The 20,220-nt window shown below is 39.0% G+C and overlaps 1 protein-coding gene across 1 annotated transcript; it reads right to left on the reverse strand.

Annotated features, from left to right (window-relative positions):
* Nucleotides 1-1,718: 1,718 nt before the first annotated feature.
* On the reverse strand, nucleotides 1,719-17,640 carry LOC148415004 (major facilitator superfamily domain-containing protein 8-like). The gene is made up of 11 exons (XM_088429929.1): nucleotides 17,563-17,640; nucleotides 17,097-17,282; nucleotides 15,241-15,303; nucleotides 15,023-15,142; nucleotides 12,683-12,762; nucleotides 11,540-11,831; nucleotides 8,313-8,386; nucleotides 6,906-7,119; nucleotides 3,985-4,107; nucleotides 3,675-3,805; nucleotides 1,719-2,416 (listed from the first exon to the last, which is right to left on the reverse strand). The coding sequence occupies exons 1-11, from the start codon at nucleotides 17,636-17,638 to the stop codon at nucleotides 2,336-2,338; spliced, it is 1,440 nt and encodes a 479-aa protein (XP_088286055.1). The 5' UTR covers nucleotides 17,639-17,640; the 3' UTR covers nucleotides 1,719-2,335.
* Nucleotides 17,641-20,220: the final 2,580 nt, after the last annotated feature.

The following is a 20,220-nucleotide window of genomic DNA, read 5'->3' on the forward strand; positions in this document are numbered from 1 at the left end:
TTGGGCCACTATGTTCGACCCCACCGAAATCGACGGTAGATCAGGTAGATTTCACTTGCCAAGGAATGAAAAGCACGCCGCAAGACCTGGTTGCTGGATCTACATGGTTCTTGTGCGTCAGTTCGAGTGCATACTCGACAAGCGAAGTGAATACTGGTAGGTCCCCCTCACTGCTGAGTTAAGACCCAAGACATCATTCTGGACAACCCGAGGACACTGGCAGCTCAAGGCCATGAATTTTGGGCAATGCAATGCTCCAGGGACAATATAATGGGCAAAATAGTATAGTATAGTATAGTATAGTATAGTATAGTATAGTATAGTATAGTATAGTATAGTATAGTATAGTATAGTATAGGGCAGTACGTATGTCTGTGTATTGTTGTCCTGGATTAGAGGGCGAAGCAGCCCAGGTTGGAAGGAGGTGATGTCGAAGACCAGGGACAAGCGAGAAGACTGAAGGAGGACACTTAGTTCGTTGGCGATTGAGTGTGAGCTGTGGCTTACAGCAGCACGTTTTCAACGTGTTTGTTGCCGCATTAAGTGTTGGTAAGATAAATAAATGAATACGCAGCAGGCAATAAAACAGATTAATGAGGATTCAAACTAGCAGGCTCCGCCACTACCATTTCAAAGGCTACCATCAAAACAAAAACATACTATGGATGTGGTGTTACAACGACCCCCATGTATTGTTTGGTGTGTCTATTTTGAAGTTGGCTTTCACAACACGCTGTTGGCATGTGATGTATTGTTGTTTGCCTTCTATGGAAGTTCCAGTAAAAAGTGGAAGCTCCGGCAGTGTTCTTTTCTCATCCCATGGAAAAGCTTTATAGTTGTTGCCTACCAAGCGACACCATTCTCCTCGTGTGCGCTCATGTCAAATTCACAAATGTTTACTGGTTTTTTGCATCATCACGGCATCAGATTTGAACATAATGTTTCAGTTGTATAGTTGTTAGAAAAGGCTTTTTGTGCATTTTTTTTCTGAAAAAAAAAAAACATCTCTATTTTGTAATGAAATATTAGTATACCACAGTAGGTTTTTCTCCTGAACTTTTAGCAAAAGTTTATTCGCAAAAGTACAGTAGGTGCTTTTTAATCCTCCCAGCTGCAAGTGTTACCGCCACCTCTAAAAGGTAGTTCTTATTCTCATTTTTGTTTTGTCTTGCGATATCTACCATTCCTTATTTTGTTGCACAGTAGTTCTCCTTTTGTTTGCTAAAAAAATAAAAATGGGCATTTTTATTATTTTCAAGAGGTGGCTATCGTTCCATAATTCCATGGATCTTTATCAATATCCTGCAGAAGTATACTCATGAGCTGGTCATTTGAAATCAGGTGTGTTAGAGAAACATCAAACCATGCAAGATATTAGCCATCAATGACTAGAGTTTGATTCCTATGCTTTAGGGGTCCACAAAAACTATATTTCAAGCGATACTAAACGTATTCAGCCCATTGTCAGCATTAAAATGTTAGTATTTTGTCTATATGCAATTTGATCATTGTTTTTCATACTAAAACATAATTTTGTCACTTGAGGCCAACCGAAAATGAAGCCAAGTACTCAGGTAACAACCAATCACAGTTCAACTTACGAATGTCACACGACCAGACTCAGGAAACGTGAGCAATGATTGGTCATTACCTGAGCCCTGAGAAAATGTAATAGTAGAGTCAAGTTGAGTAAACAAGTGAAAAAAAATGTTTTTTAAAAGGTATTATCTAATTGGACATGAAAAAATTATCAATTTATTAGACAAAGTGTTGACGCGTTACTGCTGAAAATAGCTAAATAGGTTGAGTATCAGTTACATACAACACCTGTTTTGATAACTTTGATAACAAAAATGGGTGGAAAATATCAACACACACAGCATACTTTCCAGAAAAAAAAATACATCACTTGATACAATTAGATACAGACCAACCAGGACTAAACTAAATGAGGTCCTGCATGAGCAAAGCCGAGCAACAGAAAATGTTCAAGTAGTTGATTGTTTTCTTTCTTGAGATTAGACTGAGAATGTTTTTTTTTCGGGGGGGAGAGGCAAATGATTTTTGGGCTTTAGTGCTTTGAAAAACATATTTTGACATTTCAAAAGCAAGAAGTAGAAGCAAAAAGTCATCAGAAAAAACGTGACTGCAAGTCAAAGAGAGATAACTGAAAAATCCACCCAAGTACAGTACCAAAGTCTTTGTTACTTCCCACTACTGATGACTGTATGCTTTCTTTTCTAAGTCTCCGCTTTTCCTCTGCAGTCTGCCTGCATTGATCCTCTCGGAGATGAAGGGCCTTCCCTCTGCGTGGAGCCTCTCTGGCTCTTTGTGTCTATCCTCCGCTGTCAGAACTTTGTGCACGCTGCATAGCTCTGGGCTGAGTCAGACGGCCGTACGACAACGCCGTCATAACCTGGAACATATATAGCATTCTGTACCCTCTTCAGAAAATAGAACAGATATCAAAGGCATGCTTGGTTAAAGTGCTTACATCCAAGTGTATCCCAAACCAGTGGGGTTTTTTTTGTTTTTGTTTTTAAGTTTGTTTTTCACTTAAAAAATACTGGTAAAAATTCACTTAGAAAAAATGAAAACAAGTCATTGCCTTGCTGCCGTGCAGTGTAAACAGCAATTCTCAATCACATTTTGGGTGTTCAATTGACCAAACATTTTTGCATGTAAAAAAAGCAGTTTCCAAGCAATAATAAAATCTCAGTTACGAGTTAGCATGAGTTTTAAGTCACTCAGTACGACAAAATTATTCACATGCTGAGTACTTTCTGAAACAACACTTAACATTAGCTATTCCTTTCAGACATTAATTACCACTTTTCCATTATCCCGGATTTTGGCGCCATCGTATGGCACATTAGGTCATTTCAGAAATAGCATGAGAAAATAAATACTGTACAGTGGTACTTTTACTTAACAAAATAATTTGTTCTGGAAGTCCTTATTAAATGCATTTTTTTCTTAAATATTTACACATATACGGCCTAATTCATCTGTTCCAAGCCCAAAAAGCTCCTACTGCCTGAAGCCAGCTGGGATAGACACCAGCAGCCTGCAACCCATGGTGGATGGATGGATAAAAATGAAAATGAAAATTAAATTAACTGTAGCATTCATCAATATGAATGCAGTTCATCAATTTGCCTTATGAGGGCGCTGGTGAGCTGGTGGTGCGTGCAGAGAACTCTAAGTTGTTTTATTTATACATTTTTATTTTACATTTCCAGCGATCAAGCCATCATTTACCTGTCCGCAGGAGCAATAATATTTATTTTTAGTATAATTTGAGCATGTATAGTTTGCATAAGTTTATTTTGAGGTCCTGCAAAGTACTTCCTGCTATGTCACCATGTTAATAAACTTTAAAATTGCATCATTGCGGGTTGTGATGCCATATTACATTATAGTTTTGTTCCAAGCAAGTACTGGTGTTTTGTGTTCCACTGTTATAAAACACCAACAATTTTGGCCTTTTGTATCCTGAATTTTCCTTCGTAAAAAGAGATGATATTTTTACAATCTGCGTTTTCCGTGACGAGATGTTCGTAAGTAGAGATACGACTGTAGATAGGCTGCACAGATAGAAGTGAATAGGTGAATTACAAATAACAAGGTATTTGGTATAACACTAAACAATAACAATAAAAAGTGACACTTACTGTTACCATCAGGAGCAGACCCATCATCATGCCGATCATTATGTGTAAATGATTGGTCAATCCTCCAGCCCACAAAGGGCCCATGATGGTGGCAAGTCCCCCGACTGATCGTCTTATACCTTGGCTGAATCCTTCAAATGAAAGAGTTCAATTTTTTTTTGACTGGAGTCAACTATGTAGACCACTGCATAAAAATTCTTATGTATCAATAAAGGAAATACTCTATCATGCTCCCGAAGTGCAATTCAATGATTATAAAATATAATAATAATAAATTGTGGTTGAGCTTGATAGGTTTGGCCAAGGTCACCTTGTGTTTTCTCCGCTGTCACTTTAGAGAAGAGAGACACCTGAGACACGGCCACAAACGGGAGCCCCAACAGCTGCAGGAACACGCCAATAATGAAGGCTGACAGCTTCCACTCGTAGCTACCTAGAAGGCGAATCATGTTTATTTGTATGGCGCTTGTCGACACAAGGAAAATCTGCGGTGGTTGATACAAACAAATAAATGATTTAAAAAAAGATTACACGAAAAGAAAATATCAAATTAAAAAAAAAAAAGCTTGGTGCACCAAACCTCCACATTGACTGGAGGTTTTGAAACATTTGGTTTTGATTTTAAAAATACATTTAACAAAAGCCCAGGCACATATAGCAAATAGGACAAATCAGAGACATTTACCGCCAGTGTGCAAGAACCCCGGCAACGTGTATGCTTTACCTCAAATACAGCAGCAGATAAACGGGAAAAACTACATCTGTTCAACTATATCAAACAAAATAAATGACTGAAGCCATTTTTTGTTGTCTTATATTAATCTTTTGGTTCATCACATTAAGAGCGTATTAGGAAAAAAAATATCACATTTTTCATCAAATATTTTCGGTGCGAATAGTGTTTTTCGCCTTGTCCAATGAGTTCTTTGGCCTTAATTCCACATACCTACAAGAAATAATGGTGGTGCAAGCACCCCGCTTTGGGACTGCGTTTTGTCAGCTGGATCTGAACTAGAAACTCAAAGTGGAGGGAATTTGAACAGTTCCTAAAAGCAGTCAGGGTTGATATTGAAAATAGCTTTGAGTTGATTAAATAATCTGAGTTAAACGGATCATTTGCACAGGGGTAAGTAGACTTATGTCTGAAGCGTCCGATGCAATCGTATTGGTAAATCTCAGTTATTTACTTGCTGGAAGACTCAACTGTGATCTTTTATTCACTGCTTCAGCTCTTCCCGTGTCCACAAATGTTTTGGCAAGAGCACAGAGAGCTCCATCTGAAAATGAAACCACTGCCAAGCTCTCGTTTTTGTTCTGAGCTGCACCGCATCGCGCACATGTTTGTGTGAATCTGTGCCCACTCAAAAAATGTTGGATGTTCCACTCTCAAGCAAAAGCCTGTAATCTCATTTTCAAAATGCAATTTGATCAATCAGACATGCTTCTAGATGGTCGGAGGCAAAAATCACGTTTGCAGGTACGTCAACATTGAGATTGGTTTCTTTGTTTTGCTGTTTCAGCCGTAACAAATAGCTTACAAATGTATGATATGCTTTAACAAATAGCATTCTGGTCTAATGAGATTACCGTAATCCCTTTATATGTACTCAGGCAATTTCCCGCCCCGGCACCTGTCGTTTGTCATCACAGTGATAAACGTGACACGCCGGAGCAGACGTACACCAACGTGGAGACACAGGATTCAGTTTGCCACCACGGGCTCCAGATGGCCTTACAAATGCGGAGCGATATCATTTACAGAGCACTTTTACTGCAAAGCAGGCTTTTTGTGCAGAACGTTTTCCAAGGACCCCTTGTAGTCCTAAGGCTAATTAAGTATAACTACCGTGTTGACCGCTAAATGTTGGAAAATTTGTAATGTTGCTGATTTTTAAAAGTTGTGAAAACTTGTAATTTGACAGAAAAAAAAATAATTGTCTTTAGACAACCATTATAAATAATGGATGGAAGCACTGAATTGCCAGAGTAAACATTTTTCAACTGGCAAACCCATATTTAAATGTTCAAACAAATTTGCAAATATATTGGAACGTATTGGTCCAAAGGCAGGCTGAATGCTGTATGCACCAGTCAATGCACCATGGCATTATGAAGGGAAAAAAAAAATATTCGGCCGACAATTTATCAAACATACTTTACAAGTACAGTATATTGATCATTGAATACTGCAAAAAGCCATTCAGAAAACAAAAATTCAATACAGTTGTAAGAATAAAAATAATAATTAAAAAATGAAACATTAATAATTATAAATGAGATTTTTAATAAAAAGAAATAATGTTCAAATGTTAAGAAAAAAAACATTTGCAAGATAAAACAGTGACTATAAATAGTTTACTCACCAGTTTACATGCCAGTATGACAAAAGGACTTTTGTGATCTAAAAAAACTCACATTTTCAAGAGTGTGATCAAATTAAAGAACTAAAATAAGGTAATTGCACAAGTTTACACCCCCTCCTATATTTGTGGGTGTGGGCAGAATTAACCAATCACAGACAAACTCATACGATGATGTTGTTATGGTTATCCATCCATTTCGTGAACCACTTATTCTCATATGGGTCACTGGCTAGCTGGAGTACATCCTGGGGTAGGAGTGAGGGTTTTTTTTTTTTTTTAAGTTTTGTTTAAAAATGTTTTTATTGTGTGATTGCATACAGACCGGATTTCTCTGCGTACAAGTCGATTTTGTACATAAGTCAACCCCCCTTTTTTACTTCAATGTGGATGAATTTTACAAAAGCCAGAGTATAAGTCTACCCCTGACTATAGTGGTTACACTTAAATTGGCTGTCCAATTAAAACACACATTGTGTGTTATTAAAATGGAGAAATTAGGGTACTATTAGATGCATTTCTTCATCGTATATGAATAGCATACTGTTGCGGTTATGGGGGAAGGGAGTGGGACGGAAATGAGACAAGTGGGAGGCTATGCACGTGCGTGTAAATGCTGAAACTAATGTTGCAACAATAACAAGATTTGAAGTTTACATGCTTTATTTTTGTTGACACAGCTGAATATGAATTTGTCGAAAAGCTCTAAAAGTCATCGTATACATGAATAAAAGCAATGAAATTTGAACAGGGGTGTGTAGACTTGAAAAAAAATCTCCTGTAGCCGAGATTTTCATGAAAGACTTTTTCATGAAAAAAATCACACTGACACGAGCGATGAAGCGCAATGCAACGTGAGCCTGTTTAGTACCTCGGAGGTTGCAGAGGAACACGAGGCACCAGATACAGGCGGCGCAACAGATGACCAGGCCCATAGCCAGCACTGCACGGTCAGCCACCTTTCCGCTCAGCCAGCGAACAAAGAGGAAGCCCAGGATCACTTCCACCCCACACAAGCTGTACATCACACTGTTGCCCAACTCGCCAAAGCCAAAGTAGCGCTGCGTCAGTGGAGTCACCATGGTCTGAAATGTATGGTTACAACTTGGATTCATGAAACACTTCACGCATGTTTTCCTGTTGATAGATGATAATTCCGACCAATAACATCTGACCTTTCAGTAAAAGCAGTTAAACGCAATCGGTATCTATATTTGTGTCCGTCATGAATCCTGCTCGGCGTGTGACATATTTCTTCATGGAGGCAGGTTACACACGATGTTGCCAATTTAGCAGCTCTGCGAGAGGAAGGGTTGCGACACTGTGAGCGTGGTCACAGTTGACTGCAATCATGGCCAATTAAAACGGCTGCTTTCATTCCCTTCACATGGAAGTGCCGCACTGGAGTCTCAACATGGCACACGCACATCTGTGCCCTGAAGTGACAGTCTTTCAACAATGACTTTGAATCCCCACCCCCCCCCGCCCCCCCCCCAAAAAAAAAAAAAACCTTCAAAAAGAGACTAAGGTCAAAACTATTGATAATCTTGCTTGTATTGTTGTATTGCATTTCATTTTAGAGTCAGCCAGCTCTTGGTGATTCCTTCTGGATTCAAAACGCTGCCTCTCATTCTCGTTTAACTTGAGCCCACAAGAGGGAGTATGCACCACAAGTCCTAATAGGTCCTCCCTCCATCAGTTCTCTGTGCACTTTAGGTAATTTTGTAACGTCAAGGTAATTTTGACATTTGTATATTTGCCTCTTGTCAGCTGACAGCACCTGAGTGCTATGACCACTTAGTGTTGTATTTTGTTTTTAACCGGTTAGCACATTCGCTTCACACGCAGCGGTTGTGGGTTTGCCTCCAGCTCTGGCCTCCCACTTGGAGTTTGTATGTTCTCCCCATGCCGACGTGGGTTTTCTCCAGGCACTCTGATTTCCTCCCACAATTCAAAAATATGCATTGTAGGTATATTGGTTACTCTTTGGTGTCCTGCATTATTTTGTCTCACGCGAGTATGTGTAATTCTACAAAATACAGAGTATAGTGTAGTAGAATATTTGCCGCTTCTGGTTACGATACAGTAGTACTTTGATATTCTTTCTTCTGATATTCAAAATGTGCTTCACATCAGTTGGATTCTCAGAACGGCTGATCTGTTACTCAAATGGATCTATTTTTCAATGCAGGATGAGGTTAAGACGGTCTAAAACGGCGTGAAATGTAGACTTTGGGGAATTCCGACTGATGGGTGCAGGCTGTGTGGCAGTTCTCACCTCCAGCGCAGTCTGATTGAAGAGAGTGATGAACTGAGCCGTGAGAAGAACAATCACCTCTTCCCTCAGGAACTCTAAAGGGGTGAATGACAAAAATGAGAGAGAGCTGAACTGAGTAAGCACAGAGAAAAAAAAAAAACATCATAAAATCAACGAGTGCTACCATTAAATTGAAAGCTTAAACTGACAATCCATGCCAAAAGAATTGAAGCTCAAAGAGGAAAAAATAAATAAATAAATAATTTGATGAGTTACGATTGAAGAGGCAGACTGTGTTCATCTTGGCCTCTCACTGCTTTTCGTGGGAGAGAAATGGCTTGCTTGTTTTTCTTGTGTCCAAAATGCAATAAAGACGAGAACAAAGTGTATTCTAATCAATTCCAAATTTTCATCCTATCTCCTCCAGAAGGAATTGTTGAGAATGGACTTGGAAAAGGAGTGATAACTGAGCTACTGCTGCTAAATTTGGAAGTGGCTTGGCCAGATGGCTGAAGGGAACTGCTTGGTAATGCAGTGCTGGATGCACACATGCTCTTTCTGTAAATGTATAGTTTGATCTGAATTTGTTTGTCAACAACTAAAGGAAAATGTACACTCACCCATCACATCAAGGCAACATCAACACAGAGAATATAGAATATAACTAGGGTTATTTAAACCCACATCTTTTCTAAAGAAGTGTTCTGAATCTGGCAAATTTAAACTTGGTGAGAAATTGCCAGCCGCTATACAGTACTTGTATTTCAATTTTTTGCCTACAAATTAAAGTAGAAAAAAAAAGAAAGACATTGTACCTCAAGGCACCACCATATTGAAATAATATTAGTCATTATTAGAGTGTGACTGAATCAATGGCGTGGTTCAGATTGTCTGCCTCACGGTTTTTAGATTTGGAGTTCAAATTTCCTGCAGGTATGTTATCTTATGTTTAGTTTGCATTGTAAGCCACAATAAAATGATGTGCAGTTTAACATTGAAATATGCTTACTTCTTGGAAGAATCTCTGCAATGAATAAATCCATTAATATGTACTGAGTACAAACAAACACAAATTGTACTGAAATGAATGTTTAAAAACAAAGGTTCTTAGAGATTAAAAAAATTTAAACTTCAAAGTTAAATACAACTGAACTAGGCTGGACTTCTATCACATTCCACTAGAAAGAGCCTCTAACACTAAATGTATATGCGCCACACTTAGAATCTGTATCTAATGGGTTACAATTAGAAACTGCGTGGTGATAGGTTGGAACTAAATTAAGGGCGACAAGGTGGACGAGTGGTCGGCACGTCCACCTCCCAGTTAAGAATCCTGAATTCAATTCCATCTCGCTCCGGCCGTCCTGTATGGAGTTTGCATGTTTTCCCCGTGCCTGCCTGGTTGTGTGTCTCTGTGTGCCCTGCATTTGGCTGGCAACCAGTTAAGGGTGTCCCCCGCCTACTTCCCGTAGACAACTGAGATAGGCATCAGCAAGCCAGCTAAAATACAAGTTCAAAAGCAAAATAATTGTTAAATTGATGTTTGTTCTCTCAGCGGTTCAACACAACATCTGGAAGGGTGAACTTCATGAACTGAGATTGTTTTTTGAATGTTGCCAACACTCAACTAGGATAGGCTCTAAATCAGGATAAGCAGTATATAAAAAGAATGATATTGTTCAACTTTCTTCTACTTAATCTTGATAAACTTGGATACGCAGAAAAGGCTAGTTATTAGTTTTTTGTTTGTTCCTCCACAGCTGACAGATGAGCACTTTTAATTTGGTTTGGGGCAACAAACTAAACTCTGGCTGCACCCTACTGAGCCAAAACTTTCAGCTGGAGAGTGGTGCAGACTGACATTAGACGGAAAATTACTGCAGAGCCTTCTGCTGCTGTAATGACTGTGTTGAAGATCATCCCCTTTTAAAACAAAAACAACAATGGAGTGTTGAATCTCTGACTAAATGATGGTATCAGATCAATAATTAAGGTTTGTCTTGCTGGTGGTAATGTGGATGTTCTCTTGTGTTGTTGCAGAATATTCTGTGCTGGTGGTAACTTTTCGATACACAAAAAAATCAATGAGAAAAATGTTGAGGCCGCGACTGTTTCTTTCTCCATTTTTGGTCAACATGGAATGCTTTGTCAATAATGTGCTGTCCGTCTAGCTGTTTCTCTGCTACATTTTCACAGAATGAAAGAATCAATATCAGGGTTTGACACATGCACACATACTCTACAATATACGCATACACACAACCTACACTATGGAATGTAGATAATCGATGCGAGCGTTCAATGCCTGTTTATGTGTAAACCAACACTAATCCTGTCAGGCAGTTTTTCCCCAACCTTTATTGAGCCAAGTCAATTATTGTACATTTGAAAATTCTCCACTGACCAGAAACAATCTGGTCACACTTTTCTCACAGATTGACTTATTCAGTCTGAAATCAGGGCTTATTTAATGAACAGAAAAGCTATTACTCAGTCGTAATAGAAAACAAACGTGGTTAAACAGGTGAATCGTTCTGTCTGAAACCATACGTTGCTACAACAGATAACCCTTTGTGTTTGCAACCTTCAAGTTTCTCAAAATAAATAAATAAAGTGTGTATTTTTTTCCCCTTTGTTTGTATTAATGACTCCACCTAATGTATTGGTGACAACCAGGGGTGGAGCTATACGGGCACCCCTTGGCACTATGTGGCCACCTCATTGTGGGGTTGTATCATCGATCCATCCAGCCATCCATTATCTTAACCACTTATCCTAGCAAGGGTGAAGGGCATGCCTGGAGCCTTTCCTAGCTGACTTGAGGTAGTAGACACAAAACTAGGTGCCAGCAAATCGAAAAGAACACAAAGACAAATAACCACTCGTACACATAATCACACCTAAGAAGAATTGAGAGTGTCCAATACACACCTCCCATGCATGTTTTTGGAATGTGGGAGGAAACCAGAGTAAACCCACCAGGAGAACAGGTAAATGACTTGAGTTGAAAGTGGGCTTTTATCTTCGCATTACGGCTAAAAAAAATTCGTCCTAGCTATCACCGGAAAACATAACTGTATTACGAAAAATTGATATGTTTAATATGCAACATAACTAATGATTATTACACACTGGGAATATGAGCACAGATGTATCAATGCGGTGAATCTAAATTGTAGCGATTCCTTTGTGTGCCTGAAATAAAGCTATCACTGGTCCAGACAGGCTTTAAAAAAATGTTGTCTAACCTGCCCTGATGCTGAAGTTATCGAACGCTTCGGCTCCACACGAGGAGGCCTCGTGGAGAGCTTGCATTTCAGATGAGGTGGAGATCTCTATTTGGGTGGAGCTGACAGCTTTGTAAGTGTGCACCTGCACACCATCCGAGCCAATCAGCGGCTCGTCTTCATCCTCCTCGTCTTCCTCCAATTTCAGGTCCATCATCAGGACGGCCCCATCTGTGGTGTCGATGGCCGGTAAATCCCAGTACATTGCCATGACCACAAACTGTAGGAGCAACCACAGCATGCACATGAAGATCTGCGAGGAAGAAGAAGAAAATACCTATTAATACAAAAACATTACAATAACAAATGGCATAAATCACATTTGGATAGTATAATAATTCACGCTGCTTTATTACTGTTTGACAAGTTATTGATTCTGTTTTTTCCTTATAGTTTGTTGTTTGCTTTGTCATTCTATTTCCTTGCTCGCCCCAAACTGAACCGAAAGAAATCTCTAATTAAAAACAAAGTAGTTAAAGGGCTGTAATATATTAGTTTACATACAACTAAACTTTTAGGAATCACATATTCTTATTCTTGTCCCACGAGGACAAATATTGTGTATTTTACTGACAATAATATAGAGTTTTGACTGTCATTGTCTATATTTTCATTAAAAACCTCTACTCTGGTTGGAGAACTGTGTTCCCTCTTCTGAATTTCTAAATGAGGTAAACAAGATTTAGGCTAGGCTTAGGGATCCTACAAAGAAAATGTCAGCTACAGAGTGAATTATGGAAATTCGGACCACTTGTGGATGGCACAATTTGCTTCTGAGCACAGCTGAGTTGCCCTTGAGCAATGCATCAAACCCAATCACTTGAGTGTCATGCTCATGTGTATGCAAATAAAATAAGAATATAAAGCTCTGTTTTCCCTTCAGAGAATAAACTGATTGTTTTTGCTCTTCTAAATTATGCAGTAATACCAAAATGAAGTGTCAATCGATGTGTGTTGTTGAAAGTTTTCGCTCAGCGTTATCTATTTACTCCAAGGGAGTAAAAAGAAGCAGTAGACTTAAAGGGAGCGCTCAATTTCTGCACATTGCTGCTGTGTTGATGAGTTGTTAGTGAAACCTTAGATTATTGATCAGGATGATGTTACCCCAGGAGATGTAAACTTGTTGACAACAAAGGGTCCAAGTTTGAAATTACACAGCCGCAGAAACAGGTTGAATGCCGGCCCTGGAGAGACAGGAGGAAGTTCTTTAAAGATGAGACAGAATAACACAACAGCTCCACCTTGGAGATATATTTTTTTCTGTCTGATATTTCCTCAGAAGGCACATGAGGTGGAGAGACGGGAAAGGATGCCAGCTCGTGTGTGTATGCATGCATGTGTATGTGGGGAAAACACTATCAAAAACTCTGACCAGTTACGTCCATGATTTTGTATTATATTATTGTTTCTCTCCCTCTCTCCCTCTCTCCCTCTCTCCCTCTCTCTCTCTCTCTCTCTCTCTCTCTCTCTCTCTCTCTCTCTCTCTCTCTCTCTCTCTCGCTCTCTCTCTTCATATATATATGCGTCATGTTAATCTACTCTGCCTCAGGCCATCCCAATCAGTAGTGATGGTCCATGTAACTCAAATTATTGTCCGCTGTCAGAAAGTGATTCTGTTCAAATTCAGTCAATTTCAGGTATGTTTCTTAAAAGGTAGGGTCAACACAAATCATTTTCTTTTCAATATGTTCTTTGCAGCGCCACTAGTCTAGACATTGGATTCTTATTAATATCGTGTTTATGGAAAATGAATTATCGCAGTGTCCACTCGTTTGCTAGCCAATGTGTGTGTGTGTGTGCGTGTGGGTGTTTGTGTGTTTATAGCTACTTATGTTCTAAAGTGAATAAGCTATTGAATGTTTATTTTTTTAGACATTCGGATATGTCAAAATGAATCCATTTTTGGCATAATTCCCAGCATTCCTAATATACTGTACTTACTATTTACAACATTTGAGAAGAAGAGAATATTAAATGAGTCTTTCAGTGCCATGGAGGATTCTCATCTTTTAAAATACTTACGTTGTGTGCCAATGATGAGAATTCTGGTCAAATAGGTTTTTTTATGAAAGGGTAGCTCTCATAAAAAATGGCTAGCGCTCATTTTAATACTGTATTAAGCCATTTGAGCACAGTTGTGATGAACTGTGATCATTGGATGGCAGTGTTGCTCACAACAAAGAAAGAAAAGCCATACATACTACATATACATTACATACTTGCAATTCTAAGAAATGAATGGAAATCAATCTTTGAGATTATAACACTCATGTTTGAATAGACATAGCATGCAATATTCCGTCAGCCTTAAAAGATATTGAAAATGTTCAAAATCAGCTGACACTAGGGGGTGACTTTTCTGATAACGCTTGGCACTAGAAGAATTTAAGTGTAGCAATTTATCACTAATTCCAGGGTTTATTTTATGAGTAAAACATCGATGTTTTAAAATGAATTAAAATAGCCTTTTGAACTGTCTCTTTGAACGGTTTGTGAATAAATGGCTCCCTTAAAGAGCCAAAAGTCCCACTACTGGCATTTTCGAATGTCATATGACCAAACGCAGAAGACTTGTGAGCCATGATTGGTTATTACCAGATCCCTGTCCAACTGTGATGTCATTTTCAGTTGCCAAAATGGCAAAATGACCATCTTGTGAGATGGATAGAAACAGATAGATTCTGCTGCTTTATTTACATTCCTCAAAGTCAGTATTAATCAGAATGCTTTCTTTACACTAGTGGTGATGCATAGAACATATAGACAAGAAAATCTTTGACTTGACTACCCCTTAAATAGTATTACCGTATTTTCCGCACTATAAGGTGCACCGGATTATAAGGCGCACCCTCAATTAATGACATATTTTAAAACTTTTTCAATCACAATATAGTAATACTCAAAGTAAAAACAATAATTTCTCAAATAATAACTCTAAACTGTCAATAGCATAACTCAATGTCAATATGACCAACCTTGTTCAACTGTAAACAACTGTAAACTTACTTTATCAGTTCATTCCCCATCTACGAACCCCAATCTCAATATTAATACATATATAAGGTGCACCTGATTATAAGGCGCACCATCAGTTTTTTTTTGTTTTTTTTAAAAAGGCTTTTAGGTGTGCTTTATAGTGCGGAAAATACGGTACTTTTTGCTTTTCTTACCCATGATTGATTCATTTAAAATAGCTAGGTTGGCCAACACAACTGTAGCGATCTTCACAAATGAATATTGTATGTATGTTGTATTTTATTTTCAAAAGTCAAACAAATATCGCCTTGTCAAATTATGAGACAATTAAATATTGTGAACTGTTTCAGATGATGCAGGGAGCAATTGTGTGCCGTTTGCAATTTTGTATAGTTTTGATGGTTTGTGTGTGTCCAACATTATGGTGTTTTGTATTATATGGTTATACAAAGAGGGATTGAAACTAACCCACAAGTAGGCCTGCTTGTCGACAGGCCATGATGGCTGCAAAGATACCGGCCCGTTCCTCTGGCCGGGTGCACTGAGTCAGGAAACTGAAGATGGAGGATCCCGCTCCTGCACCGACACCTGAGAGGACGACAGTATCCCGCTAGAACACGCGCCAAAGTCCTTTCATGCAGATGCGGCACTACGCACGTGTATTTGCATGTGTGAAAGGGTCAAACCTGTCACAAGGCGACTGCCTACTAACAGCCACTTTGAATACCCAATAAAATACATGAAGTTGCCTGGGAAAATAATGAAAACATTTATTAGGACCAAAGGTGTAGCTCCAGAGTGAAACAAACACTGGACTCATTAAGACCGAAGTGAATAAATGCACACAGAGCTCCCGCAGGTATTTCCTGTTTACATTTTTGTCTGAATCTGTGTGTTCTAGCTCACAGGTGTGGCATATCAAGATGCTGATTCGACAGCATGAAAATTGCACACGTTCATCTTTTCTTGTGTTGGAAGGCTCTGAGATGTTTAAAATCCATATCAGTATATGAAGTAAGAAGGCTGTCAAAAAAGACGTATTTAACAATTGAATTAAACATTATGCCTGTGCACAACAACTTTGAGTACAACTTTAAATTGTGCTGAGTTTGTTTTGTTTTCGTATGAGTACAATTCTAAAATGTGTTCAGTTTACAAATTGAAAACTTGCGAGTGCAAGCTATTCTGAATACAAGTCTAGTTTTCATGCATGAATCTCTCCTTTGGATCCGTGGATCTGATCCTTTGCATTTGTGGATCTGGATATGCAAATTACGAAGACGTCACGGCAACTACCATGCCACTACCAAGCAAAGTTAGTCGATCTGTGAGTCAGTCGTGCCGCCATTAGTCATGGATGCATATGTCTTTTTATCAGATAACTCACCCCATACATCAACAGCTGATAGTTAGCAACATGAATGTATACTTTATTCATAAATTATTTAATGAAAATGGACCAGCAGGCTCACGACCCAAGTTTGTCTCTCCAAATCCGTATACTGTTTTGTAAATCATTAATATAAATGATAAATTGGTCTCTCAAGAGATTAACTCCCACATAACCACAACAATAAACAAGTAAGCAATAAATAATATAAAAACCTTTATTTGTGGTTAATTATTTTTTATTTTGTAATAGGATTCCATTTCAGCGTTCGTGTGTGCAATTCAAATGAAAGGGTTTTCCCTCAGATCGACTGACTCTGCTTGGTAGCTATTAAGTAGTACGAACGCAAAGGAGAAATTCGCGTATCCAAAGGAGAGATTCATGCAAAGACATGGAGTCGGGTCTCGCAAGGGTCATGCTCATATGAACAGTGAAACACGCATACGTCTTTTTGACAGCGATCTTACCCCATATGAGTACAGTTTCTTTTATGACCAGGTATTTGACAGACTGGCATGGGAAATGATTTTCCATTCCTCTTCAATAGCTGCTCAAAGTCGCTCATATCGGTAGGAGCATGGACATGTACTGTACATGGAAAGGAGATTGAATTAATAGTGTTCATATCCTCAACGGCGCAAACTACCCTTCGTTTAACTTCACTGACTTGTGCCTTGACTGCAAATTTTGAAAGACCCAGTCGAACTCATAGTCATGCAGTGCACAGGATTTAGTCTTGAAAATAGGACCTATAGTTCCACAATTGAACACTACATACTGTAGTTCTTCAAACAAATACTGTATGTTAGGAAACAGGTTAATTAACACTTTAAGCACCACTGATGCAAAAGGACGTCAACAAGTGCCCTACCAAGGAATGTCATTGATCTCAACAACATCAAAAGATTTGGCCAGCTCTGCTTTGATAATACTTACTTTAATGCTCAAAATTGGCTGGCAAGCTCTCTTTATTTTTAACGGTTGGCATTAAAATAGATAATATGGTTTTTGCTTGATAGAAACCGATCATAAATTCAAATCTTGGATGATCCATTTTGTAGCACCCTGAGACTCGACTCAGGACGCCAGCTGAACTGCAATAACGGAAATCAAAACATCACATGATTATGATCATATGGATTTGCAACTCACCAGCAATCTCAAAAAGATTGGAGAAAAGAATAATGGGCTTGGTGGTTTTGCTGCGGTCTGACCAGCAGCCAAATAGCGGTCCAGTGAGAAGCCCGCTTAGACTGAAAGCAGACAGACCCAGACCCAAGAAATATGGAGGCGCCTCTAGGATCTGGAGATATCGCCATATTGTAGGCAGAATGACAGCTGAAAACAACAGAAGGGGATCGATGAATGACCACAACAACTTCTGAAATATGATAGTAAAATCTGATGCAATCTACTGAATGGGAGACATGAGACCAATAGTCACGCTGTTGTTATTCCTGCTTTAATGCCGTTCTTTTCAATGTCAACAGGAGTACCCTCACTCTGTACTACAAGTAGAAATACTGAGGCCGCTCAACAATGAACCAATCTATTTAATTCGACCAGTAAAGTATTTGTATTTGTTACTTCCTCCTTTTGAACATCAGTATGAACTTACCATACTCTATGCCGCTGAGCATAAATATTAATCCAATGGTAATAAAAGTTAGATTCCTCTTCTGGAGATTATCCATGGTTTTGTGGACTTCTTATACAACGATCTCTGTACATGTGCTGCGGAAACGCGAAGCAGCTGTAAAATCAGATAATAAGAGACACCACATGTCCAATTATAGCCTTACCCGGACCATAAGGGGAATTTGTTGCACCATTTGAAAAAGTCCTTTCGGAGCATGTTGAAAATGGAGATCATGGGTTGAAGCCCCCGCAGGGTGATGAATGAAATGCTGGTCAGAGCACATCAAATCTGTCCGATCTGAAATGACAGCAATACTCCAGTCGGTTTTCCATTTGGCTCTTATGTTAAAGATTCTGTTTGAGCTTGGCATCACGCTGTGAGCCTGATGATCAAGGAAATGTCTTGGGTTACCAGGTGAAGTCAAGTGCACTGAGCTTTATACATTTTTAATTTTGTTGTCTACTGTTTCATCAAACACAGTGAGCAGCTGGAAAAACCGGGGTTGCCAGGGAGGGGTCCATTCCGTATGTAGTTTTTAATAGCGTTTTCTGTTAACTGCTACTTAAGCTCTGGTTTGGACATGACAACACATGAGGAAGAAATGCCAGGTCAGGGTTCTTGTTGTATTTTGCACATTTCCAGTAGGATTTGACTTATAATTGGCCTTTGTAAGCTTTGAAATAATTTGTACGGGCATGGCTGAATCAGAAATTCCCAGTGGCTGGTTCTCTCTCAAGTCCTGCAGTGCTGCTGCTCGCTGTCAATAAAGATCTGTTTGTTCCCCAAGAATGCATCAGCCGAGTCTTCCTTCAGCCTTACCACCTCATCATTTCTTTCCAACGTTACATAGCCAAACCTTAAATGTATTATGGCAGCGTTTCCCAGCCTTAATTGGTACTTATTTTACGGCGAAAAATCTTATACCACTAGTATATATGGTATTGTTGATGTTAGGGACTAACTTTAGACATCCATTAAATGTTGAGTTCATCTTGTTTTTAAACAATGCTAATTAAATTACCTTGAGAAAAAATCTATTAAGAGTCACTAATGCTTGACTTTTCAAAATTCTGTCACTTCCCACACTCTGCGGGATCTGTGCAGCATTTTGTTGCCTCAAGATTGTAAGTTTGAACCAATCATCTTGGTAATGTGTTAAATTAGTTATGTGTGAGCCTTTTAGATCACTTCATTCATTCAATGACATGGCTATAGATGTCAAAGATCCTTTTTTTCCCTAAAAACCACAGAGCACCTTTGGATTAAAAAAAAAAAAAAAGAAGAAGAAGAATGATCCTTAAAGTGTCATGCATCTATGTGTGATTTAATCAACTTTGGAACAACACATGTAAAGGAATCTCTCAGCATATTTTATTCAGCAATGTAAGAAGATAAATCATGCGCTTTATTTTTTGGCTCACATGCCAGAAACCTGCCTCGTTAATGACAATTGGTATCAATCTGTGTAAAACAACTGATGTTCCAACTGATTTGCTTGTAATTTGAAAATAACGCTGTACTGTTCCTGTCTCGGCAAAAGCATTGAATTTGATTTCCTGACACCTGCGGAAACCCCACCCCAACCTGCCCTGTGCCTTCAGGCACCCTCTACAAAATGAGTGGGTGGCTGGATTACATTACTTTAAGTGCATAGTGCCGGATCCTGTAACCGATGAGTGTAGCATGTAATAACAATGGTTCGATATTAAAAGATACAGTGTAGAAACAACGGCAAGATGACAAAGCAGCTGGTGTTCTTGACCGGCGGCCTATAATAAGTTATACAGAGTAATTATTTTAAGGGCCGATTCCTGCCAGTGTTTCTTTTTTACGAAAAAAAATCAAGTGCCCAGGGGTCCACTAAAGGAGTGAGACAGATGGATTGAGTAAGTGTGGCTGTTTTAACTATGCCTGAGAGAGGGAGCTAGAGGCATCTGAAGCCAAAGATTATTCAATTTTGCCCCGGGTTTGTTAGCGGCTATGAAAGAAAGGCTCAACTCAGAATAGTATGAACTGTTGAAAAATTCTGTGGCCACCACAATGTGTGTTGATTGGATTACCTGCTTCGGGGATGTCGTTTTGACACAGGAAACAGCATATAGTAGGACAGGCATACTTATCAGGAGGATGTCAGAAATGCAATGTTTCGCACCTTTAATGAGGTGTGTAACTTTAACTCATCTTTATATTTTTTGAACAATTGAGAGCAAAGATCCCCAATCACTGGTTCACGGACCGTTACCATACTGTTGGGTAAAACATATATGTTGAAATAATGTAGTATTTCCATTTTATGTATCAACTGAGTCTGAAAGCTGTTTTATTTTGAAAAATCGTTATTCTCTTGCATTTGTTTCGGTCACTTGCGCACCGAAATTTCACCCACAAATAAGTTAAATGAGTAAGAAACAGACGCCTTTGGTAGGGGGAAAAGCCCAGTCAAGAGACAGGTGACGAGCCTACAACTTTGAAGAAAAAGAAAGCTTTTAACGGACAACCAACCAGAAATCCTACTTAATATCATGATTTTTCGTGGTAGAGATTTCGAGCGAGACTTCTCAGCCAAAAAGGACCCACATATTGACAAGAAATGGATTGAAGAAGAAGAACTGGATACGGCATGGTGCACTGGATACG

This window comes from Hippichthys cyanospilos, chromosome 12 (assembly GCF_059441005.1).
Source record: "Hippichthys cyanospilos isolate Australia breed blue-spotted pipefish chromosome 12, RoL_Hcya_1.0, whole genome shotgun sequence".
NCBI classification, from domain to species: Eukaryota; Metazoa; Chordata; class Actinopteri; order Syngnathiformes; family Syngnathidae; genus Hippichthys; species Hippichthys cyanospilos.